Source organism: Phascolarctos cinereus, unplaced genomic scaffold (assembly GCF_003287225.1).
Source record: "Phascolarctos cinereus isolate Bilbo 61053 unplaced genomic scaffold, phaCin_HiC Scaffold_726;HRSCAF=1367, whole genome shotgun sequence".
NCBI lineage: Eukaryota > Metazoa > Chordata > Mammalia > Diprotodontia > Phascolarctidae > Phascolarctos > Phascolarctos cinereus.
Genome location: NW_027556098.1, coordinates 162039041 through 162059263, shown reverse-complemented (window position 1 = coordinate 162059263; position 20223 = coordinate 162039041). Strand labels below are relative to the sequence as shown.

Genomic DNA, 20223 nt, shown 5'->3' with positions numbered 1-20223 from the left:
CTGCTTCTGGCATTAGTTCTGCTTAATCTAAATTATATTATTATAAATTATATATATAAATTACATATATATAAACATAAACATATATATATAAATTATGTATATATATAAATTACAATATATAAATATAAGTATATATAAATTATGTATATATATAATTTATATATACTTATATTTATATATGTAATTTATATATAAACATAAACATATATATATATAAATTATGTTTATATATAAATTACATATATATAAATATAAGTATATATAAATTATGTATATATATATATATATATATATATATATATATATATATATATATATATATATAAATAAATTATAGGCACCTATAGATTTAAATCAATGTCCCTGAGGAAACTGATCTTTCTTTCCTTCTCTGTAATGTATCCATGTAATAACAGAGTTACACATTGGATAATTTCTCACCTCTAAGTAAATAAAAATGCAGAAGTAAATGGTATGGTTTCAATCTTGTCTAAATTCAGTTTCTAAGTTTGGAATACACATCCTATATCTTTGAAAAAAATCAAGTAATAATTGTTCAGTTCTTACTCTAGCATTTGTATTTTTAACAAGTTTAATCTTTTTTTTCATGTTAGGTAGTGCACAACACAGCAGTTCCTAATGCACTTGCTGTTGATTGGATTGGGAAGAACCTTTATTGGTCTGACACAGAAAAAAGGATCATTGAAGTATCCAAACTCAATGGATTGTACCCTACCATACTTGTGAGCAAAAGACTGAAATTCCCCAGGGATCTTTCTTTAGATCCTCGGGCTGGGTATGTACCAGTAATATAAAACTTTACCTTCAGTCATATTTCTGTATTAACATAACAACAAGTCATAACAATAATAACTCAATCAGTTAAGTGGGAAAAAAGGCAATTAGATTGGCATTATCTGTCAGAGCATGGAAAGTTCATATTGGTGATCTGATGATGTATGTATGTATGTATACACACATATTTCATAGGAACTGATTTTAAAAACAGAAATGTGACCACCAGCAGTAGTGTGGTAAAACTTAAATGTGGTATGGTAAAAGTAACTAATTTTTTGTGTTTGTTTGTTTTTTGTTTTTACATTTGAGAAGTAGTTGCTCTCTCAGTAGGCATTTAAATGTATTCAGAGATGTCCAGGTTTCATATGCCCTCGCACTTGTATACTTGCTCGGGGAGCACTGACTGGTAAAATTTATTTTAAGTCCCTGTGCTTGGTTCTAACACCCAGAGCCTGAGGTACTAAGCATTATTATAAAATTCACAACAGACAGGTGGAGAGGTCAGTTATTAAGGGCTTATTTTATGTATCAGGCACTATTCTATGAACTAAAAATACAAATCCAAACAAGCAAGACAGCCACTGCCTTTGAGGAGCTTACATTCTAAAGGAAAAGACAACACATAAAAGGGAATTAGAAAGAAGGAGGGGGCAGAAAGTGTGCCCAGAGCATGGTGTGGAGCAGGCCTGGAAGGCAGTTTAAGACCCCTGGAAGATAAGGCAAAAGATCACTTGTCAGATCTGAGGAATCCAGGGATGGAGTCTGGGTTACCAGTCAGGAAGAAACAAAAGTTGATGAAAAGAGATAAAGCAAAAGTTTACCAGTCAGAACTTGGGTACCCAGTCAGTCAGTCAAGTTAAGTACTATGTGCTAAGCATTGTCCTAAATGCTGGGGGTACAAAGAAAAAAAAAAGGCAAACAAATAGACAAGCAAGAAACAAAAACCAAAAACTCTCTTTATGAACCATATCTTCCAATGGGGGATATGACATGTAAATAGCCATTCTGCTTAGGCCTACTACCAATTCATACTTTCCAATCCCTATTGAGCCATCACTGCTGCTTGGCAATCCTAATGATTTATAGCGATAGGAAGGCCACAGACTCTTAAGAGTTGCAGGGTACTTTAACATCCACCTGAATCTGAATTAGAAATCCTCCTACCATACACCGAAGAAGCAATCACTCAGCCTCCCATCTTAGAAATCCAATATGGGAGAATCCATTACCTCGAAAGCATTCCATTCCATTTTTGGATAGCAATAATTATTAGTAAATTTTTCTCCTTTCTTTTTTTCATGTTTATTATTTTTAACATTCTTTCTTTTAAACTTCAATTCCAATTTCTCTTCCTTCCTCCAGCCCCTACCCCACATATTGAGAAGGTAAACAATATATCAATTATGCATGTAAAATCATGCAAAACATATTTCCATATTAACAATGTCACAAAAAAAGCAAGAAAAATGAAGAAAATTTTTAAAAATGTACTTCAGTTTGCACTCAGAGTTCATTCGTTCTCCTTTTGGAGGTGGATAGCAGCAAGTTTTTCTTTATTTCAAATCTAAATCTTCTTGGCAGTTTCCCATCGTTGTTCTTAGTTCTGTTCTAGGAGGCCAAGGTAAAGAAATTTAATCACTCTTCAGCATGATTTCCCTTTAAATACTTGGTGGTATCTGTTATTTTCCATTCTTTTTTTCTTTAGGCCAGAACTGAACACAACACTCCAGATATGGTCTGATGGGTGCAAAGAACAATGGCAGTGTCACTCTCTATGTGGTGGATACTATACCTCTTGATTTAGCCTAAGACAACCATAATTTTTTGTTGTTGTTTTTTTCCCCCAACTACTGTATTTCACTGTTGACTCACATTGAGCTGGCAGTCCAATAAAACTCCATCTTTTTTAGATGAATTGCCATCATCACATCTCCCCCATTCTGAACTTGGGGAATTGATTTTTTGAACCCCACTGCAAGACATTTGTCTTTATTTATTTTCATTTAATTAGATTTGGCACAATGTTCTTTTCTATCAGGATCTTTTTGTATTATCACCCCTAATTCAACATATTATCTAACCTTCCAAGCTTTGTTATCTACAAATCAACATTCCAAAGTGTTAGTGTTGCAATGGGGCAGATCTCAGAGGATTATACAATTCATTTTTCTACAATTCCCTATCACATTATATCAAATGTATCCTTGAAATATCTTTAGAGTGGAATTGTGTTTTAATTACATGTTACCTTTTTATTGTATTGTTGCAAGCTGCATAAATATCATGCTGAAATTTATTTAAGCTTTTGTTTCTTTAGTTTGGTGAATAAATATGTCCTTTATGATTGAATATTCAATTTTAAATTTATGAATACACATTCTAATGAAATGTGGTGTTTAAGTATATGTACATCATTTTGACATCTGGGAACTTTTATTTTACTGACCTTTTCTTTATTTGCTTTTCTAGTAGGTGTTAACATTCCTGAAGTTTCTTTCCACAGCCTTCTCTTTTCTCCTTTCCTGATCTCACTTATTCCTGTAGTTTGGCTTACATCTCCATGTAGACCATTTCTAAATCGAGAATCCCAGCCCCAGACTCTCGAGCTTTATTGTGAGAATGCTTGTTGAACATCTCCATCAGCACTTCAAATTCAACATACACAAAACCAAAATCACCGTTTTCCTCTCTGATGATTTCCCCTTCTGATGTTGGTAATATCATTTACCAAAATCCTAATTTTTGTATTACCATAATCATAATTACTCTGGCTCATCTTGAATTTACCTTTGGCACATTGTTATCTGATTTCCCCACTCTGAAGAAGTTGTCAATAGTACAACTATTCTTTTTTATAGGTGATGAAACAGAGCCTCAAATATAGCGACTTACTCAAGATAGTACAGCTAATGAGTAGGGAAACCAGGTCCAAAACTAAGTCTTCAGACTCTTAAGTCCATGCTGCCTCTAATAAATTGATTGGCATTGTCAGATATACAACTCCCTCCTGTCCCTCCGCCCCGCTGCAAGAATGCTACAGATTATATTAATCATTGGCTTTAAATTATATTATTAGGTAGAGGTGGCATGTTTTATATTTTTCTCATTACAACTTAAAGTGATTCTGTATGTACTACAACAATAATTTATTAATACAGATTCAGTATGTTTAGTAGGCTTGTTGATATAACAAAATTGAAGAGTTTTTTTAAACAGAGAACACAAACTGAAGCAAATAATATAGTAACTACACTAGTTTGAATCTGCTGTTATCTAAATTAATTTCAAACATTATTGTTCATTCCAGCATTTCTGTAATCATCTTGTATTATGCTGATGAGATTTCTTCTTCTTTCTAATACATTGAGTCTATTTCTTGTTCTTCATATTTCTATGTGGGAAAGTGACCATATTATAGGATATCTTATTTTCACTGTCTGTAATTATATACCTTTATTTTACATTGTATATATTTAAGTTATTAAAATTACTACCTTGACTCCTAGAAAGATGATTGTATTACAGATAATAACAATGATAATATTAACAATACCTTGCATTTATATAGTAGTTTAAGGCTACAAAGCGCTTTTCTCCTATACAATGTTACTATAATTGTTTCATCATTCTTTTACTTTTGAAATGTTTTCTTTGACATTTCAATGACTTTTGAATGATGTCAGCTCTTGATCAACCAGATCAGTTATTCTGAGTCACACAATAGTCCCTATTTCTCTAATATGTTCCTTTCAAATATAAGAATGGCAGGCAATTGTATTAGCTGTATTCATTCAGAAGTGGGCAATGATTTTTGACCTCTTCACTCCAATTTACTACTGAGTGTCCAAGACACTATCCAGTTGTCTTGAACCATTGTAAGTAACTTCCTTTTCTATATAATACATTTCAAGAAGTAGCTTTAATTTCTAAATGAAGGAAGCATATTTGGTTGATAATAATAGACTTGTAAGGATTCCTATTTATGAAGCAATAATGATATCCTAGGCTAACAAACACCTCGGCATTCAGCTTTGTACATTATTTCTCCCAGGTTATAATTATTATTACCTCATAAACAGAAAGCAGCCTCAGGTTATCATCAACATAAACCCATCTATTAAAATTGTCAATTAATACACCAAAGTAGTAATTTACTGGGACTATTATGAAAGTCTCCTTCACTTTTCTTTTTCTTTGATACTATTTGGATTCCTAAGTGAATGTGGCATATTACCACCTTAGTAGCTGATAAAAATTGAACCATTTTTATGAAACAATTAAATTCAACTTCTAAATGGGAAACTAAAATGATAGTTTTTCAATTGTGCTGCCATCCAAGTCCCCCAGAATGTGACACAAAAAATGTCACAATCACTTCTATTTTTTGGAGATATGGTAAAGTTACTATAGAGGGGTTCTTAAACTTTTTCCACTCGGGACCCCTTCAGGCACTAGAACCTCATTCAAAAAGAGACAGTAGAATGTGAACTCCTGGAGGGTAGACAGAGTTTTGCATTTGTCCTTATATCCCCAGCAACTGTTTATTGCCTTAATAAAAGTTGTTGAATGGAATGGAAGAAATAGCATTAAAACTGATGTCATTCTTTGGAGGGAAATCAATTGGCTCTTTCCATTTCTGATTTGCATGTGTGTTGTTTCATATATGCAAATGATGGCATCTGTGATGTTTCTCTTAGAGAAGGTTGGGTTCCGCAAGAATTTCTAATGAAGAAAAACATGACTTTTTTTGATTTTCCCCAGGAGAGATCACTGTTTTGAAGCCTAATGGAAATAACTGAAGCACTTTTATCGCTTCTAGCTATAATATACTATTCTATATTTCAATAACGTTATGATCAAACTTTATTGCGATAAAAGAATTTTTCTTATCAATTTATTCATCTTTCCCCTTTGCCTGACTAACCAACTTGACCCTTGGCCTTCCTTTCATAATTCAGCTCACAGGGCCAACAGGAAGAATCTACATACAGCTTGATCATCACTGCCAATTCAAGCTCTAACTATTGTCCATCAATCAATAAATCTTCCATCTTTGAATTCATCATTCAATTACATCACAATGACCAAATCTTTGTACCTTTCCTTTATCAACATCAAGGCTACTCTTCTGTCGTCCTCAGTAACTTTAGCACTGACTTACCATTTCTTCTGCATCTAATCCTTGGCATCCTTCTTGATGACTTCATGATTGATGATTGTGATTCTTATAACACTCTGGCCTGCCAGTTCATCAACCTGAATTCCCATTTGCTCCATCATCACACAAATCTCAACCACACTTTTTTAGACCTTATACCTTAACAATTAAATAAAACTCTTCTATTTACAAGATCTTGTAATCCAAAGTTTTCATTTTGTCTTCTGTTATTATATGTTTCCCTCCTCCTCACCATACTTAATCTGTTCTCTACCCTCATTGTGAGCTTTTGGCCCTTGTTATCATAATTGTTTTCATTCAGGTTTTATTTCTATACCTTTGCAGTTGTAAGTCTATAGTCAGACATTCCAATAATGCTCTGTCCTCTAACCTTTAATCCTTTATCTCTTTGTCTTTCTACTTTCCCACTATCTTGATTTTCAACCATAGTTTCTGTGTTTCTGTTCCTGAGCTACAAAGCACCACTAGAAGAATTCACAAAATTGGGATGAGTTTTCTAAAAATTCACTTATCTAAACTAAACTAAGATCTTGTCACTTTATGGAACTCCTTATATTAATCACTGATGAACTCCCTAATACCTTCCCCACAGTGACAAGTGCAAACCTTTACCTTTGCTCTTAAGCCTCAACTCTACTTCTCCCCATCTTAAAAAATTATTAGTCCTCTTTTACTAAGAGTGAGGCCATTTATCATGAGGCCTCTCATCTTCCCCTTCTTAATACCAGAAAACTTCTGTATATATTCACCTATCTTCTCCTCTTCTGTTTTAGTGTCTGAGGATGAAGCAGCTAGATGTCTAATGGAGAGAATGCTTGACTTGCAGTTAGGAAGACCCAAGTTTGAACTCTACCCCAGGCAATTACTAGCTGGCTGTGTGACTCTATGATTCTCTCCCATTTGTCCCTTTACTGGTAAAATCTGGCCTTTTCACTAGTAATTCTTCTAAATGTGGGTGTCCCCTACCTTCTCTTTTGATTCTCCCTTTTGCCCTTTCTCCCTTGGAAATCTAATCCATTGAGTTTGCTTCAATTATATCTATAAATATGATTCTGATAGGCAGCATGACATAATAGACAATGTGGTGGCCTTAAAGTCAAGAAGATCTGGGTTGAAGCCTTTTCTCCAACATAGATAAACAACCAAGGGTAAGTCACTTTATATCTCAATGACCCCCACAATATTAAGACTGAAAGCTGCAGACAAGCTGTCAATCTGCATTTCTAGAGAAGATTTCCATACCAGCAATCTTTGACACCAATAAAACCAAAGATCCAGGTCAAAATTTATTTATTTATTTATTTATTCATTTATTTATATTTATTCATTTATTTATTTATTTATTTGTTTATTTGTTTATTTAGTTTTATTAATTTATTTTGATTTATCAACAATCACTTCCATATGCTTTTGAGTTGAAAATTTTTCTCCCCCTTCCTCCCCCCACCCTCCCCAAGATGCTGCACAATCTGATATAGGCTTTACATTTACATTCCTATTAACATATTTCCACATTAGTGAAGTTGTACGTAAAAATTAAAACCAATAGGAGGAACCATCAGAAAGATGAAACAAAATTCAACAGAAGATAAAAATAAGTGATTGAGATTCGACTTCCATAGTTCTTTCTTTGGATGTGGACAGCATTTTCCATCCTGAGGCCTCTGGAGATGTCTTAGATCCTTGTAATGCTGAGAAGGGTCCAGTTTAACAATATTAGTCGTCGCACAACGTGGCTGTTATTGTGTACAAAGTCCTCTTGGTTCTGCTCACTTCACTCAGCATCAGACCATACAAGTCTTTTCCAGGTTTTTCTGAAGTCAACCTGTTCATCATTTCTTATAGCACAGTAGTATTCCATTACATTCATATACCACAACTTGCTCAGCCATTCTCTAATTTGTGGGCATCCTCTCAATTTCCAATTCTTTGCCACCACAAAAAGAGCTGCTATGAATATTTTTGTACATGTGGGTCCTTTTCCCATTTGTTTGATCTCTTTGGGATATAGCCTCTACGTCAGAATTTAAAAGATAACTAATATAACTTAATTACCTTTAGAACAGGTACTTAAAAATTTCTATTTATATCCATAGGATCTTGGCCTATACCTTGAACATAATAGGCATTTAATAAATGTGGATTGAATTGGAGTGAGAGACACCTGAATCTATATACATCCATATTCATTCCCTCCTTCCCTCCATCCCAGTCCCCTAGTGTGATATCTTGCACTGCATGCTAATATCTACCTTTGGATATCCTGCTGGAATCTTCTCTCCTAAAACTTGTCCACTCAACCTATTTCTTATGGTTTTCATTCCTGTCTTTATATTCTCACAACATGGTAGGCACCAAATAATTGCTAATAATTGAATTAAATGGTACCATCTTACTTGCAATTAATAGTAATAACTAACATTTATATAATGCTTACTTTATGCTAGACACTGTGCTAAATGCTTTACTATTATTATCTCATTTGATCCTTACAGCAACCCTAGGAGACAAGGTACTATTATCTCCATTTTACAGATGAGGAAACTGAGGCAAACAGAGGTTAAGTGACTTCTCCAAGGTGACACAACTAGTAAGTGTCTGAGACTGGATTTGAATTTAGGTCTTTCAGACTCAGGGCCAAGCATCTCACCACGTAGCTGTTCATCATCTGAAAGGAAATGTTGACTTCCACCCCCACCATAGGATTAAAACTGGTTTTTTTGCAAAGTTCATTACTGACTGCAAATTCCAATGGCCTTTTGTCAGTTCTCAGTCTCTCTGTTCTCTATTCTGCTTTTGATGCTATTGATCACTCTCTAAAATAAAAGTGGCTTTCTCCTTTGTCTTCAAAGATTTCTACCCTTTTCTCATTTTCTTCTGACCTAACTCCTTCACTCTTGGCTTATTATCTCCTCTGTAGTTCTGTAATGTTCTTTGTTCTTAGCCATCTTCCCTTCTCTCTCTGCATTCGTTCCATTACAATCTTACTTAATCCCATAGCTTCAATGACCAACATTATGTAGATCTTGGCCAAGTCTGCAAATCTCTGTTTCTAGTTTAGACCTCTTGTTCTGAGCTTCAGCTTTGCATCTCTAGCTTCCTACAGTATATCCTCAGCTGAATGTCCTGATTGGCACTTCAAATTCAACACACTGAAAACTAAGTGCCTCGTTTTTATCCTTAACTACCCTTTTTCTCCTAACCTCATTATCTTTGTTTCTGAGACCACTTACCCAGTTTCCCATGTTTGTCTCTTCGAAGTTCTTTTTGGTTCTTATCTCTCATGATATCCAGTCAGGTACTAACCTTGTCAATTCAGCTTCTTGATTATTTCTCTCATGCATCACCTTCTCTTAATTTCCACTACCAGTGCCTAGAATAGGCCTTTTTTCCCCCCACTTACCTGGACTATTGCAATAGCCTTCTAATCAATATTCTTGACTCCATGAAACCAGGGTCAGAGATTTAGAGTTGAGAGGGATCTCAAAAATCATTTAATTTAACGTTGTTATTTTATAGAAACTGAGGCCAAGAGAAGTAAAGTGAAAATAATAATAATAATAATAATAATAATAATAATAATAAACTAGCATTTATAGAGTGATTTAAGGTTTACAAAATGCTTTACAAATAATATTTCATTTGATCCTCAAAACAACACTGGAAGATAGGTGCTATTATAATCCCCATTTTACAGAAGAAACAGACATGCAGAGGTTAAGTGACTTGCCCAGAGTCAAATAGCTAGTAAGTATATGAGGCTGGATTGGAACTCAGATTTTCCTTACTCTAGGTCTAGCTTTGTATCCACTGAACCACTTGCAAAGGTCACTCATGTGCCTCCAATCTTTTCTATATATTACTTTCACGATAGTCTTTCTTATTCTCAGATATAGCTGTGTCACTCTACCGCACTGCCTACCAAGTAGAGTTCAAAGTCTTGTGCCTGGTGTTCAATATTCTCCAGAGTAAGGTGCCACATTGCCTTTCTGGGCTTATCTTATCTTTCATCTTGCTCTATTACATATATTTTATGTTTTAGCAAAATTGGAATATTATCCACTCGTCAAAATACTCTTTACTTTGCTCATGGTATGCCATATAGGTGGAGCATTCTCCCTCTTCTTTAGCTATTGAATTCACAAACATTCTTTAAAGCTCAACTAGAATACTTTATATAAATTCCATGAAGTTAAGAATTATGTTGTATTTAAATTTTGAATTTCATCTAGCACCTCATGTAATGTTCCACATATGATAGTTGCTCAAGAAATATACCTTTAAATTTGAAAAATTAAATTGTACTATATGTTTTTACTGTGGACCATCTGTATCTTGAACATGTATATTCAATTTTAGTGTATATTTTCTTGAGGGTTAGCCAAGATGATCTCCACAGATCATCTACTACAGTAAAATTCCAATTATTTGGAATTATTTGGAATTTAGGGAGTTCTGCTGACTTCCATATTTTATTTAATAAAAAATGTGATTTGTGTCTGACCTGGATTTTTAAAATAATTACAATAGAGTACAATATATTTAATAGTAAAATAATATGACTTGGATGACTCATTGATGCTTTGCTTTGGTGATTCAGTTTTAGCATCTCTCAGGGCCTTATTATCATAATTATAGAAATCAAATAAAAATGAAAACAAAGATACCAATTAAAAGCAAGTTACCATATGGTCAACACAAATCTTGTCCCATGGGCAGAAATTACCCAGAGAATGAGAAAGTATGAATGCATTGCTACTAGTACTGGTTGTTTGTTCGTCATTTCAAGCTATGATGATATTCCATTTAAAGATTTATAAGAATGACTTTAGTGATAGAGCTTAGGTTCTATAAGTCATTTAGACAAGAAAGGCTACACAATATAAGAAACTCTATCCTTTTCCTTCTTTATTGAAAAAAACTTTTATTGAAGCTACAAACCAGCTTAAAAGAGTTTTTAGGAATTTTTAACAGCAAACATTTTAAGGCATTCCTTCTATGATGTATTCATTTAATAAATGTTTACATTTATACTGTGTTTATGAATATACAAGCAAACCTACAAAGAATTTTAAATACAAATATTATTTTGAATTTAAAACATAGCACTCTTTGCTATTCTGATATTAATTAAAATGTATATAAACATACTTTGGACATCCAAAGAAAGGACACATAAATCCATGATTTCTTTATTTGTTATGGTCATGGAAAAATAATCAATAATAGAAGAAGATGATGATTTTGGAATACCATTGGTCTCATACTCTGATACGCTAACTTGCAACATATATCAAATGCCTGACCCCTATGTCAGTTATGCATAACTTCAAGAGTATTACAAACACGAAAATCTAAACTGACAAATTAATAAAAGACAGAGTCCTTGACTCACATTATAAATGATTCTCCATGTAATTATTTTAAATTGTAGAATTTTCAGTATATTAAAATACTATTCAATTGACCAGAAAGTTGACTTACATGTAGGTTTTAAGTAACACATTTCTCATTTATAGCAAGGACATCTGTACTAGCAGGAGTTGAAAAATAATCTAGTGGATTATTTTTTGGTTTTGTTGCTTATTGGCTTTATAACTACTACTGCAATGCTGCTGTTATTGAGAGGGGAGTCATTTGGCAAATGTTATGAAGCAGTTTTGGCTATGTCTACGTATCATTATTATTCTACCCATAAATTTTGTCAAACACCTGGTTTGGATGATTCTTTTTCCCTCCACTGAACTAACCAAATAAATAAAATTATAATAAATTAGAACTAAATGAGATCTTGGAGGCCTCAATTCCTGTCCTCTCTCTCAATTTTATCTAAGAGAAATCTGCAGCTCACAGAGATTGAATGCCCCTACCCAGGTCATATAGCTAATTGGAGGCAGAACCAGGATTAGAAAACAAATCTCCCTACCTCTGGCCCTACTGAATTTGTATAGATTACAACTCATAAAGTTCAAAGTGCTGTTTATAGGTAACACATATAGGTATCACATTTCTCTAGCAATCAAAAAACATTTTTTTCCTCAGATACCAACAAGACTTTTATTACCTTTAAATAACACCCACCTTCTTCTTCTTTGGCAATGACCTATTTTTCATATTTATGCTTCCTTGATCAATGAACACAATTACCTATTCTGTAAGCAGATAAGAAGGTCATCCATTCATGGAGATATTCTGTGTCTTTGTGGGAAAACCATGGGTCTCGAGCTCTAATATGTTAACTTGTAAGGTTAATAACAACAAATGATAACCACACACAAAACTTTTTTTTTTTGCATCTTCTAGACCTGTCCAGCTAATTTCTTTTCTATTCCCATTTTTATCAAAAGAAAATCACATAAGGGAGCAAGAAGAGATTAACTGTAAATTGAGAAAACAAATAATTATAGATGGATGATACATGTCTAAATTTATTTTTCCCAATAAAGAAAAAAATGAAAATACAAAAAATCCCCTCTTTTTTCCTTTATCTATTTTCATTCATTCTGGTGAAATACACTCTATTGAACTATAAAAGGCATTCTATCATTCACAGAACTGAGCAGCCTGTTGTTATGGTTACAAGCTGAGATTCTTCTACATATCTTGTTTACACTTATTCATAACTTGCAAAGAATGTATTATGACTGAGCTTTTGTATAAATTGTCTTAGATGAACTTTACATATGAGCAAAGAATTTTAGATCATTTATTTAAGAGTTTTGATTTAGATCTTGTACAAAATAGTCATCTTTGTTTTTAACCCGGTAATCTAAGCATTGTATAAAAAGCTAATTCAAAAAGAACTGGGCTATACTTTAGAAGTTACTGTGAAACACTGACAATATATATGTGTGTACATATACACATATACATATGCAAAATATATGTGTATATCTGTACGTATATGTATACATACATATATATATAATTACTTTTTAAAAACAAATATAAATTTAAGAAAAATAAAGTGAATAAGCATAACAATTATTTGAAGAAGAAAATCTTAGACTAACAGAATCCCAGAATTCTAAATAACTTCAGAGGTCACCTAGTCTAATTTCTTCCCTGAAACATTAATCTCCTCTACAGTCTCTCTGACAATTGGCCTTCTTCTAGCTTTTACTTAAACACTTCCAGGGTCAGGGAGCTCACTTTCTCCCCAGGCAATCCATCCCATTTTTGGAAAGGCCTAATTTTAGGATGTGTTTCATATTAATAAAACATCTTATTTCACTATGAATTCCATTTATTGATTTTAGTTGTGCCCTTTGACACATTTAAATATTTGAAGACAGAGATCTTAGTCTTCCCTAAGTTTCATCCTCTCTAGACTAAGCATGTCCAGATCCTTTAACCTTTCTTCTCATGGAATGATTTCAAATTCCCTCACTCTTTTGACCTTCCACAGATGGATTTATTCATCACCAGCTGAATAGTATAGTATAACAATATCCTTTGTTATACTACCAAACTATACAAAATTTTCCACAAAGAATGTACTGGCACCAAAATCTCCCTTGTTCTAAATCTAAACTATACTTCCATTAGTTCAGTCTGTTATTTAGCTTATCTGATTGCTATATCATGCTACTAACTTGCATTGAGTTTGAAACCCAACAAAAACCTACCTTTTTTATTCACAAAAAAAAATGGTCCTTTAACAATGGTCCTAAAGTTATCTAACTGATCTTTTGAACTCAAGTGTCCTACTAGTTTCAACTTATTAACTTCACCCTGGTGTTCTGGGATTTTCAGGTTCTTTTAACTATTGGTTCTGTCATCCAAAAAGCCATCCAAAAAATAGATTAGTATGCTATTTTGCCTTCACACAAATCATTGATAACTGATAGATAGATATGGATGTAGATATAGATATGCTGAACATGGTCAAGGAAGGAATCTTGCACAGACTCAATCCTGTCCACAAATAAAAATCTCTGTGCAAGTTGATATTTATCTTTTAATAGGAACTCTTTGAACTTCATCATTCAGTTTTGAAATTCACCTCAAGGAACTATCGTCCAATCTACATCTCTTAATTAGAGAATAGATGATATAGATCTGCTGAAGTATGTGATACTGAGTATAAGTGTTACAGAAGTTCTAATCAAAGTAGAGAGTGATATGGCTAAATATAGTTATGGGAAGTTTCTTGGAGCTCGGAGATTAGATTTGAATTGTGCCTTGATACCAGGGAAAGATTTTAATATGTAGATGAGACACCTGTCTGTCAGCTAAAATTTATCAAGCACTACTATTTGGCAGGCATGGTGCTAAGCACTGGGAATACAAAAAAATGCAATAATAATAATAATAATAATAATAATAATCCTTGTACTCAGGGAGTTCAGGATCTAATGGGGAAGGCAAGGCATGATTAGGGAGGGCTAGAAAAGATGTTTTCAGAAGGTGGGACTTTCTCTGAGTCTTGAAGGAAGAAAGGGAAGCTGATAGATGTAAATGAAAAGAAAAATATTTCTAAGCATGAAAGACAACAGGTGAAAATGCTCAGAGGCAATAGATAGAGTATACCATGCAAGATGCAGCAAGAAGGCCAGTGCCAAAGGTTTGTAGTGTTTGTGGAAGGGAGTAAGGTATAAAGAGACCAGAGAGATAGGAGGAGCCAGGTTATGAAGGACCTTAGAAACCAAACTGCGATTTTATATTTGAACCTGAGATAATAGAGATCCATTGGAGTTGATGGAATAGGTGATGAGGCAGGGGTCAGTCTTTGACTTTAGGGAGATCATTTTGGCAGCTGAGTGGAGGATGGAATGGATAGGAGAAGGGGGAGTTAGGAGAGCAACAAACCAGGCTGTTGCAATGGTCCAGGTATGAGTTGATAAAGTACTACAGCAAGGAAGTGTCCATATCAGAGGGAACATGTATTAGAGATGTTATAAAGGTAGAAACTGTGCACCTGATTGGATATGAGGAAGGTGAGAGAGAGTGAGAAATCAATAATAATAAATTGATTGTGAACCTGAGTGAGTGAAAGGGTGGAGATACCCCAGATAGTAATAAGGCAGTTAGGAAGATGGGGAGGTTTTTTGTTTTGTTTTGTTTTGTTTTGTTTTGTTTTTCCCTGAGGGGGGTGGGGAATATCTTGAGTTAAGTTTTGAAAAGATTGGGTTTAAGATCTCTACAGGACATGCAAGTTTATGGTGCCTGTTAGGCAGTGAGATTTGAGACTGGAAGTGTCTAGAGAGGTTAGAGCTGGACAAGCAGATCTGAGAGTCATCTGCATAAAGATAATTATCGAAGCTATGGGAGCTGAAGAAGTCACCAAGCAAAGTAGTGTAGATGGAGAAGAGAGCCCATGACAGAGCATTTCAGACAGATTAAGCAGTATGAGCAGGTTTGTGAAACTGAGAACGAGTAATAAGCATATATTTCAGAACCATGAGTAGAGTGTCCTGACTGAAGGGCAGACGTAAGTAGAAAAATGAGCTTTCTATATGATAATGCACGATTATTCACATGACTAAAATTCTCTGGGTTTCTTATTCATAAAAAGAAAAGATGACTTGGTGATTGCTGATGTTACTTCCATCTTGATGATTCTTTCAACAGTGGAAAAGATATCAAAGATGAAAACAGGCCACATTTTAGAGTTTGTGAATGCTAAACAAGCTTAAACTTAATACTGGTCCCCTTGCCTGTAGTCCAGGAGGCTTAACTTTTTGTGTGGGTGTAATACATGTCTTTGGCAGTCTGTGAAAAGCCTATGAATTCCTTTTCAGAATAATGTTTTTAAATGAATAAAGGAAAACACATAGAATTAAAAATAAAACAAACTGTGTATCAGTTTAAGTTCGTTAACCCCAGATTAAGAACCCATGTTCTATTCTTTCTTTTCCAGCCTGCTTTAATAATTTTGGTATTGTTCAGCTGTTTCAATCATGATGAACTCTTTGTGACCCCATTTGGTGTTTTCTTTTTTTTGTTTGTTTGTTTTTTAGGCAATTGGGGTTAAGTGACTTGCCCAAGGTCACACAGCTAGTAAGTGTCAAGTGTCTGAGGCTGGATTTGAACTTGGGTCCTCCTGACTTTAGGGCTAGTGCTCTACCCACTGAGCCACCTAGCTGCCCCTATTTGGGTGTTTTCTTGCCAAAGATATTGGAGGGGTTTGCTGTTTCCTTCTTCAGCTCATTTTATACATGAGGAAACTCTGACACACGTAGAGTTAAGTGACTTGCCCAGGGTCACATGGCTAGTGGGTGTCTGAGGCCTGATTTTAACTCATTTTTTTCCTGACTCAGGCCTAATGCTCTATCCACTGTGCCACCTAGCTACCTTGTCCTATGTAATACTACTAGATCAATTTTGCTTAAACAAACTAAGAAATAAATAAATAAGAAGAATCCTTATGGTTTGGTAGGAATGACACTGGATTGTGGGTTGTGTTCTGTGCTCTGCCAACAACTGTATGATCTCAGGCAACTCCTTTCACCCTTCTAGGTCTGTTTCTGCATCTATTTGAGAGGATTAGACCATCTCTACAATTCTTTGATATAAGATGTGTGTCATGCTCCTGCTAAGAAAAATGAGAACTTATTACTTTCTGGCCCTTAAAAGGGCCCAATCAAGTTGTGTCCTAACACCTGTTTAAGTTATAACATTCCCTCTCCATTCTGTCTATGCAATTTCTATCCATTTTTCCTTGGGTGTGGCCTTTTGACTGGGTCCAAGTTTTATAGAACAAATCCTTTTATGAAAGGGATTTGTTCTGTGAAGTTTGATTTCAGTCAAAGGGCCACACTTGAGGACCTAGAGGGCCACATGTGGCCTCAAGGCCACAGTTTCCCGACTTCTCAGCCCTAGGCCCTGAATCTTTCCTGAATAATGTACTTAAAAATCAAACTCTCATCTGAATGCCTACAACACTTAATGTCTTAGCATTTACATGTCTTACATTTTCCTTTATTCTTTTAAATATGACATATCTAAATTGTAAAGACTGCTGAAAGTAGAGATCATGTTTACATGTGTATACATATGTATGCATATGTACATACATACATACATACATACATACATACATACAATGTATCCTAAAATGCACAAGACAGTATGTAGAGAAAATAATATTTGCTGATTGACTGATTCATAGGCCCAGGATTGGACCTATGATTTCATTAGTATAGTATATCCCTGTATCAGGAAACTTCCTTTGCCAATGAAATTGGAAACTCCTCTGTAATTTATAGTCTTAGAGATCTGGCAAAAGCACTCAGAGGCAGGGCTTAAATTGAAATCTTTCTGGCTCCTAGGCCAGTTCTGTAATTCTTATGCTTGGCTACCATGCTGATTCATATGATAGATAATTGGGAAACATTCTAAGTACTTGAACCAGAGAATAACTTGATGAAAGGTGCTTTGGGGAAGATTCATTTAGTGGGATAGGAGAAGGGGAGATTTGTAGATTGTTGGAGATAAATAAGGATGGAAAAATTGATGGGACTTGATAACATAATGAGTGATTGAGTGTTGCAAAAGAAGCACCGACCTTTGAATCACAAGTTCTGGGTGCACCTTAGCTATGTGACCCTGGGTCTCTAAACCACTTAGCTTCTTAATTTTTATATGCATACTTGTCCTGCCTTTTTTGACAAAGAAAATAAAAGGAAATTATTTTGCAAACCTTTAAGTGTAAGTTTTATATACATGTGGTCTATCATGTTTTAGGCAATGAGAGAGATGAATTAAAAATGAACCCAAGACTTCTAGCCTGAGTTACTAGACAAATACTAGTGATAGAAATAATGTTGCAAATGGAAATTATTTCATTGAACTAAAATGAGTGACCTTTTTAGATGTGGTTTTTAAATGGATGGAAGAAGAAACAAATGGGAACATTACTAGTGAAAGGTAAGGCCCAGAGATGTTGATTTGCAAGAATACTCAAAGGAAGTAGCAGTATTTTTCAGCATAGGTAGTAATTAAAGATTAACATTAAAAATAGTTTGTCACTGGAATAGATGACCTTTGTAAGGATGTGACACCAGACAGAAAAAAGTAGAATGCCAAGGTTAAGAGTATTGGCTAACAGCCAGTTTGGTCAGTAGGAGTGAAAATAAGAGCCCAAGAAAGAATTGACTAAAGAAATAAGAAAGGCATCAGGGTAGTCTAGCATCATGGAAGTTGCATGGTGAAAAGAGTTTTAAGTAGGAGGGGACAGTCAGCTGAGTCAAATGTCCCAGCAAAAGAAAAAATTCTTTAAGTCACAAGAAAAAAACTTCTTACATATGGCAAAGCAGTCACAGGTGATCTTTAAGAATGATAGTGGGAGAAAAGAGATTTCAGGGAACTAAGGAAAGAATTATAAAGAAAAGTGAGGAAAGGTAACAGGCAGCTAGGTGGCACAATGGACAGAGTGCTAGGCCTGGACTCAGGAAAATTCATCTTCATGAATTCACATCTGGCCTCAGACACTTACTAGTTCTGTGACCCTAGGCAAGTCACTTAACCCTATTTGCTTTAGTTTCCTCATCTATAAAATGATCAGGAGAAGGAAAGGGAAAAGCACTCCAATATCTTTGCCAAGAAAACCCAAAATGGGGTCAAAAAGAGTCAGACAGGACTGAACAACAACAACAATATCAGAAAGGTAAAAGGCTGTACTTTTCAATATAGTTATACACACATATATGTATATATTCACACACATAGATACATTTTGTAGTAAAAGGATTGTGAGTTTTTTCTTTAAAAACAGAAAAAGGGAAGTATCTATGTAGAAGCAAATGAAAGGAACCTGAAATGGCAATGAAAATTTTTAAAGAGCTCTATTGCATCATGGTGTCATAGCTACCTTCCATGTTTATTTATTGTTAGAGTCATCAGCTAATTCTAAATACTTCATTATGTTTTTAGAAGTACAATTCATTGTCAAATATTAAATCATAATGAGCCACACTCTGTCCTTAATTAACCCCATTAATATACTATAATAAGTCATAGACTTTGTGCTGGGAATTTTAACCTAGGGTCCATTAACTATCTTTCTATGTATCTATGTATCTATGCATCTATTTATCTATTTATCTATCTATCTATCTATCTATCTATCTATCAACAAACATATTTTAAGAAGTGTAATCAATATACTTTGTTTCCTTTGTAATGCTTTAAAAAATTCCTTTCTATTGTATTTTATACATTTTGAAACATTATCCTGAGAAGGGATCCATAAGCTTTACCATTGGCTTTGCTAAGAGGTCCACAACATACACACACTCATAAAGTTAAAGACCCCCTTCTGTATGACCAGGGGTAAGGGACCTAATCTTTCTGAGTCTCAACAATGCTTTAAGATGTATTTTCATAATCAGGTTGCTATCTGTGTTGGTGGAGGAGTTGTAGGATCATAGATTTAGAACTATAAGGGATCTTGGAGGCCATCTAATGGGATCCTCTTTCTCTCATTTGACAAATCAGGATTCAAGAGAATTTAAGCAGCTTGCCCAAGGTTACACAAGTATAAATTGGCAGAGCTGGGATTGAACCCAAGAATACTGAGTCTGAACCTAATATTGTACTACCATGCTGAAGCCCAGCACAACAATGGAATAGCACCACTTTGCAGTTGTAGAGACAAAAAAATAATTGTAATTATTGTTGAATTGACAATGATGAAATAATTTCTGCTATTTTACATTTAACATAGCAGGTCATACACATATACAACCCATGGCCCTTTTTCAGTATGGATAAGGAAAGGAGCATATCCATTATGTTTAAAACTATGTAATCAGGGGGTTGACTGACCAAATATTTCTACTTTCAGCTAGTTATTTTGGTGTCATGTAGACACAGACTGAAAAGACTAATGCTGTTTCTATCAAAAAATAAGAACATTGACCTTGAAGCAAGAAAGCTTGAGTTCCTGTCCCAATTCTAACATTTACTCTGTGTTCTCCTTGAGTCTGTCAAGAATCATTTAAATGTCTCCTCCAATTTTTGAAAATATGTCACAATATCATCCATTTTATCTTGAATATACCCACCTAGTTTTATTAGTGAAGCCAGATTTTTAATCTGTTCAAAAAGTAATTTTTTGTGGTTTACTTTTGAGAAAATGACTTTTATAAAAGAAAGAATAATGGGGAAGACTAATTCTCGCTTTACCTTTTTTTTTTGTAGTATGTTTATTGATATGGTGTAATCGTGTGACATAATAAAAACTATTTGAAATTCAAATACAATTACTTAATGACTTCAGAAATATTTTTGGCATGGTT

At 34.3% G+C, this 20223-nt stretch overlaps 1 protein-coding gene across 1 annotated transcript in view; it reads left to right on the top strand.

The window, feature by feature from the left end:
- Positions 1–20223, top strand: part of LRP1B (LDL receptor related protein 1B) — a 2172360-nt gene that overhangs the window by 1808900 nt on the left and 343237 nt on the right. Inside the window, 1 exon segment of the mRNA XM_020984719.1 lies at positions 618–799. Coding sequence (XP_020840378.1) covers positions 618–799 — 182 coding nt within the window.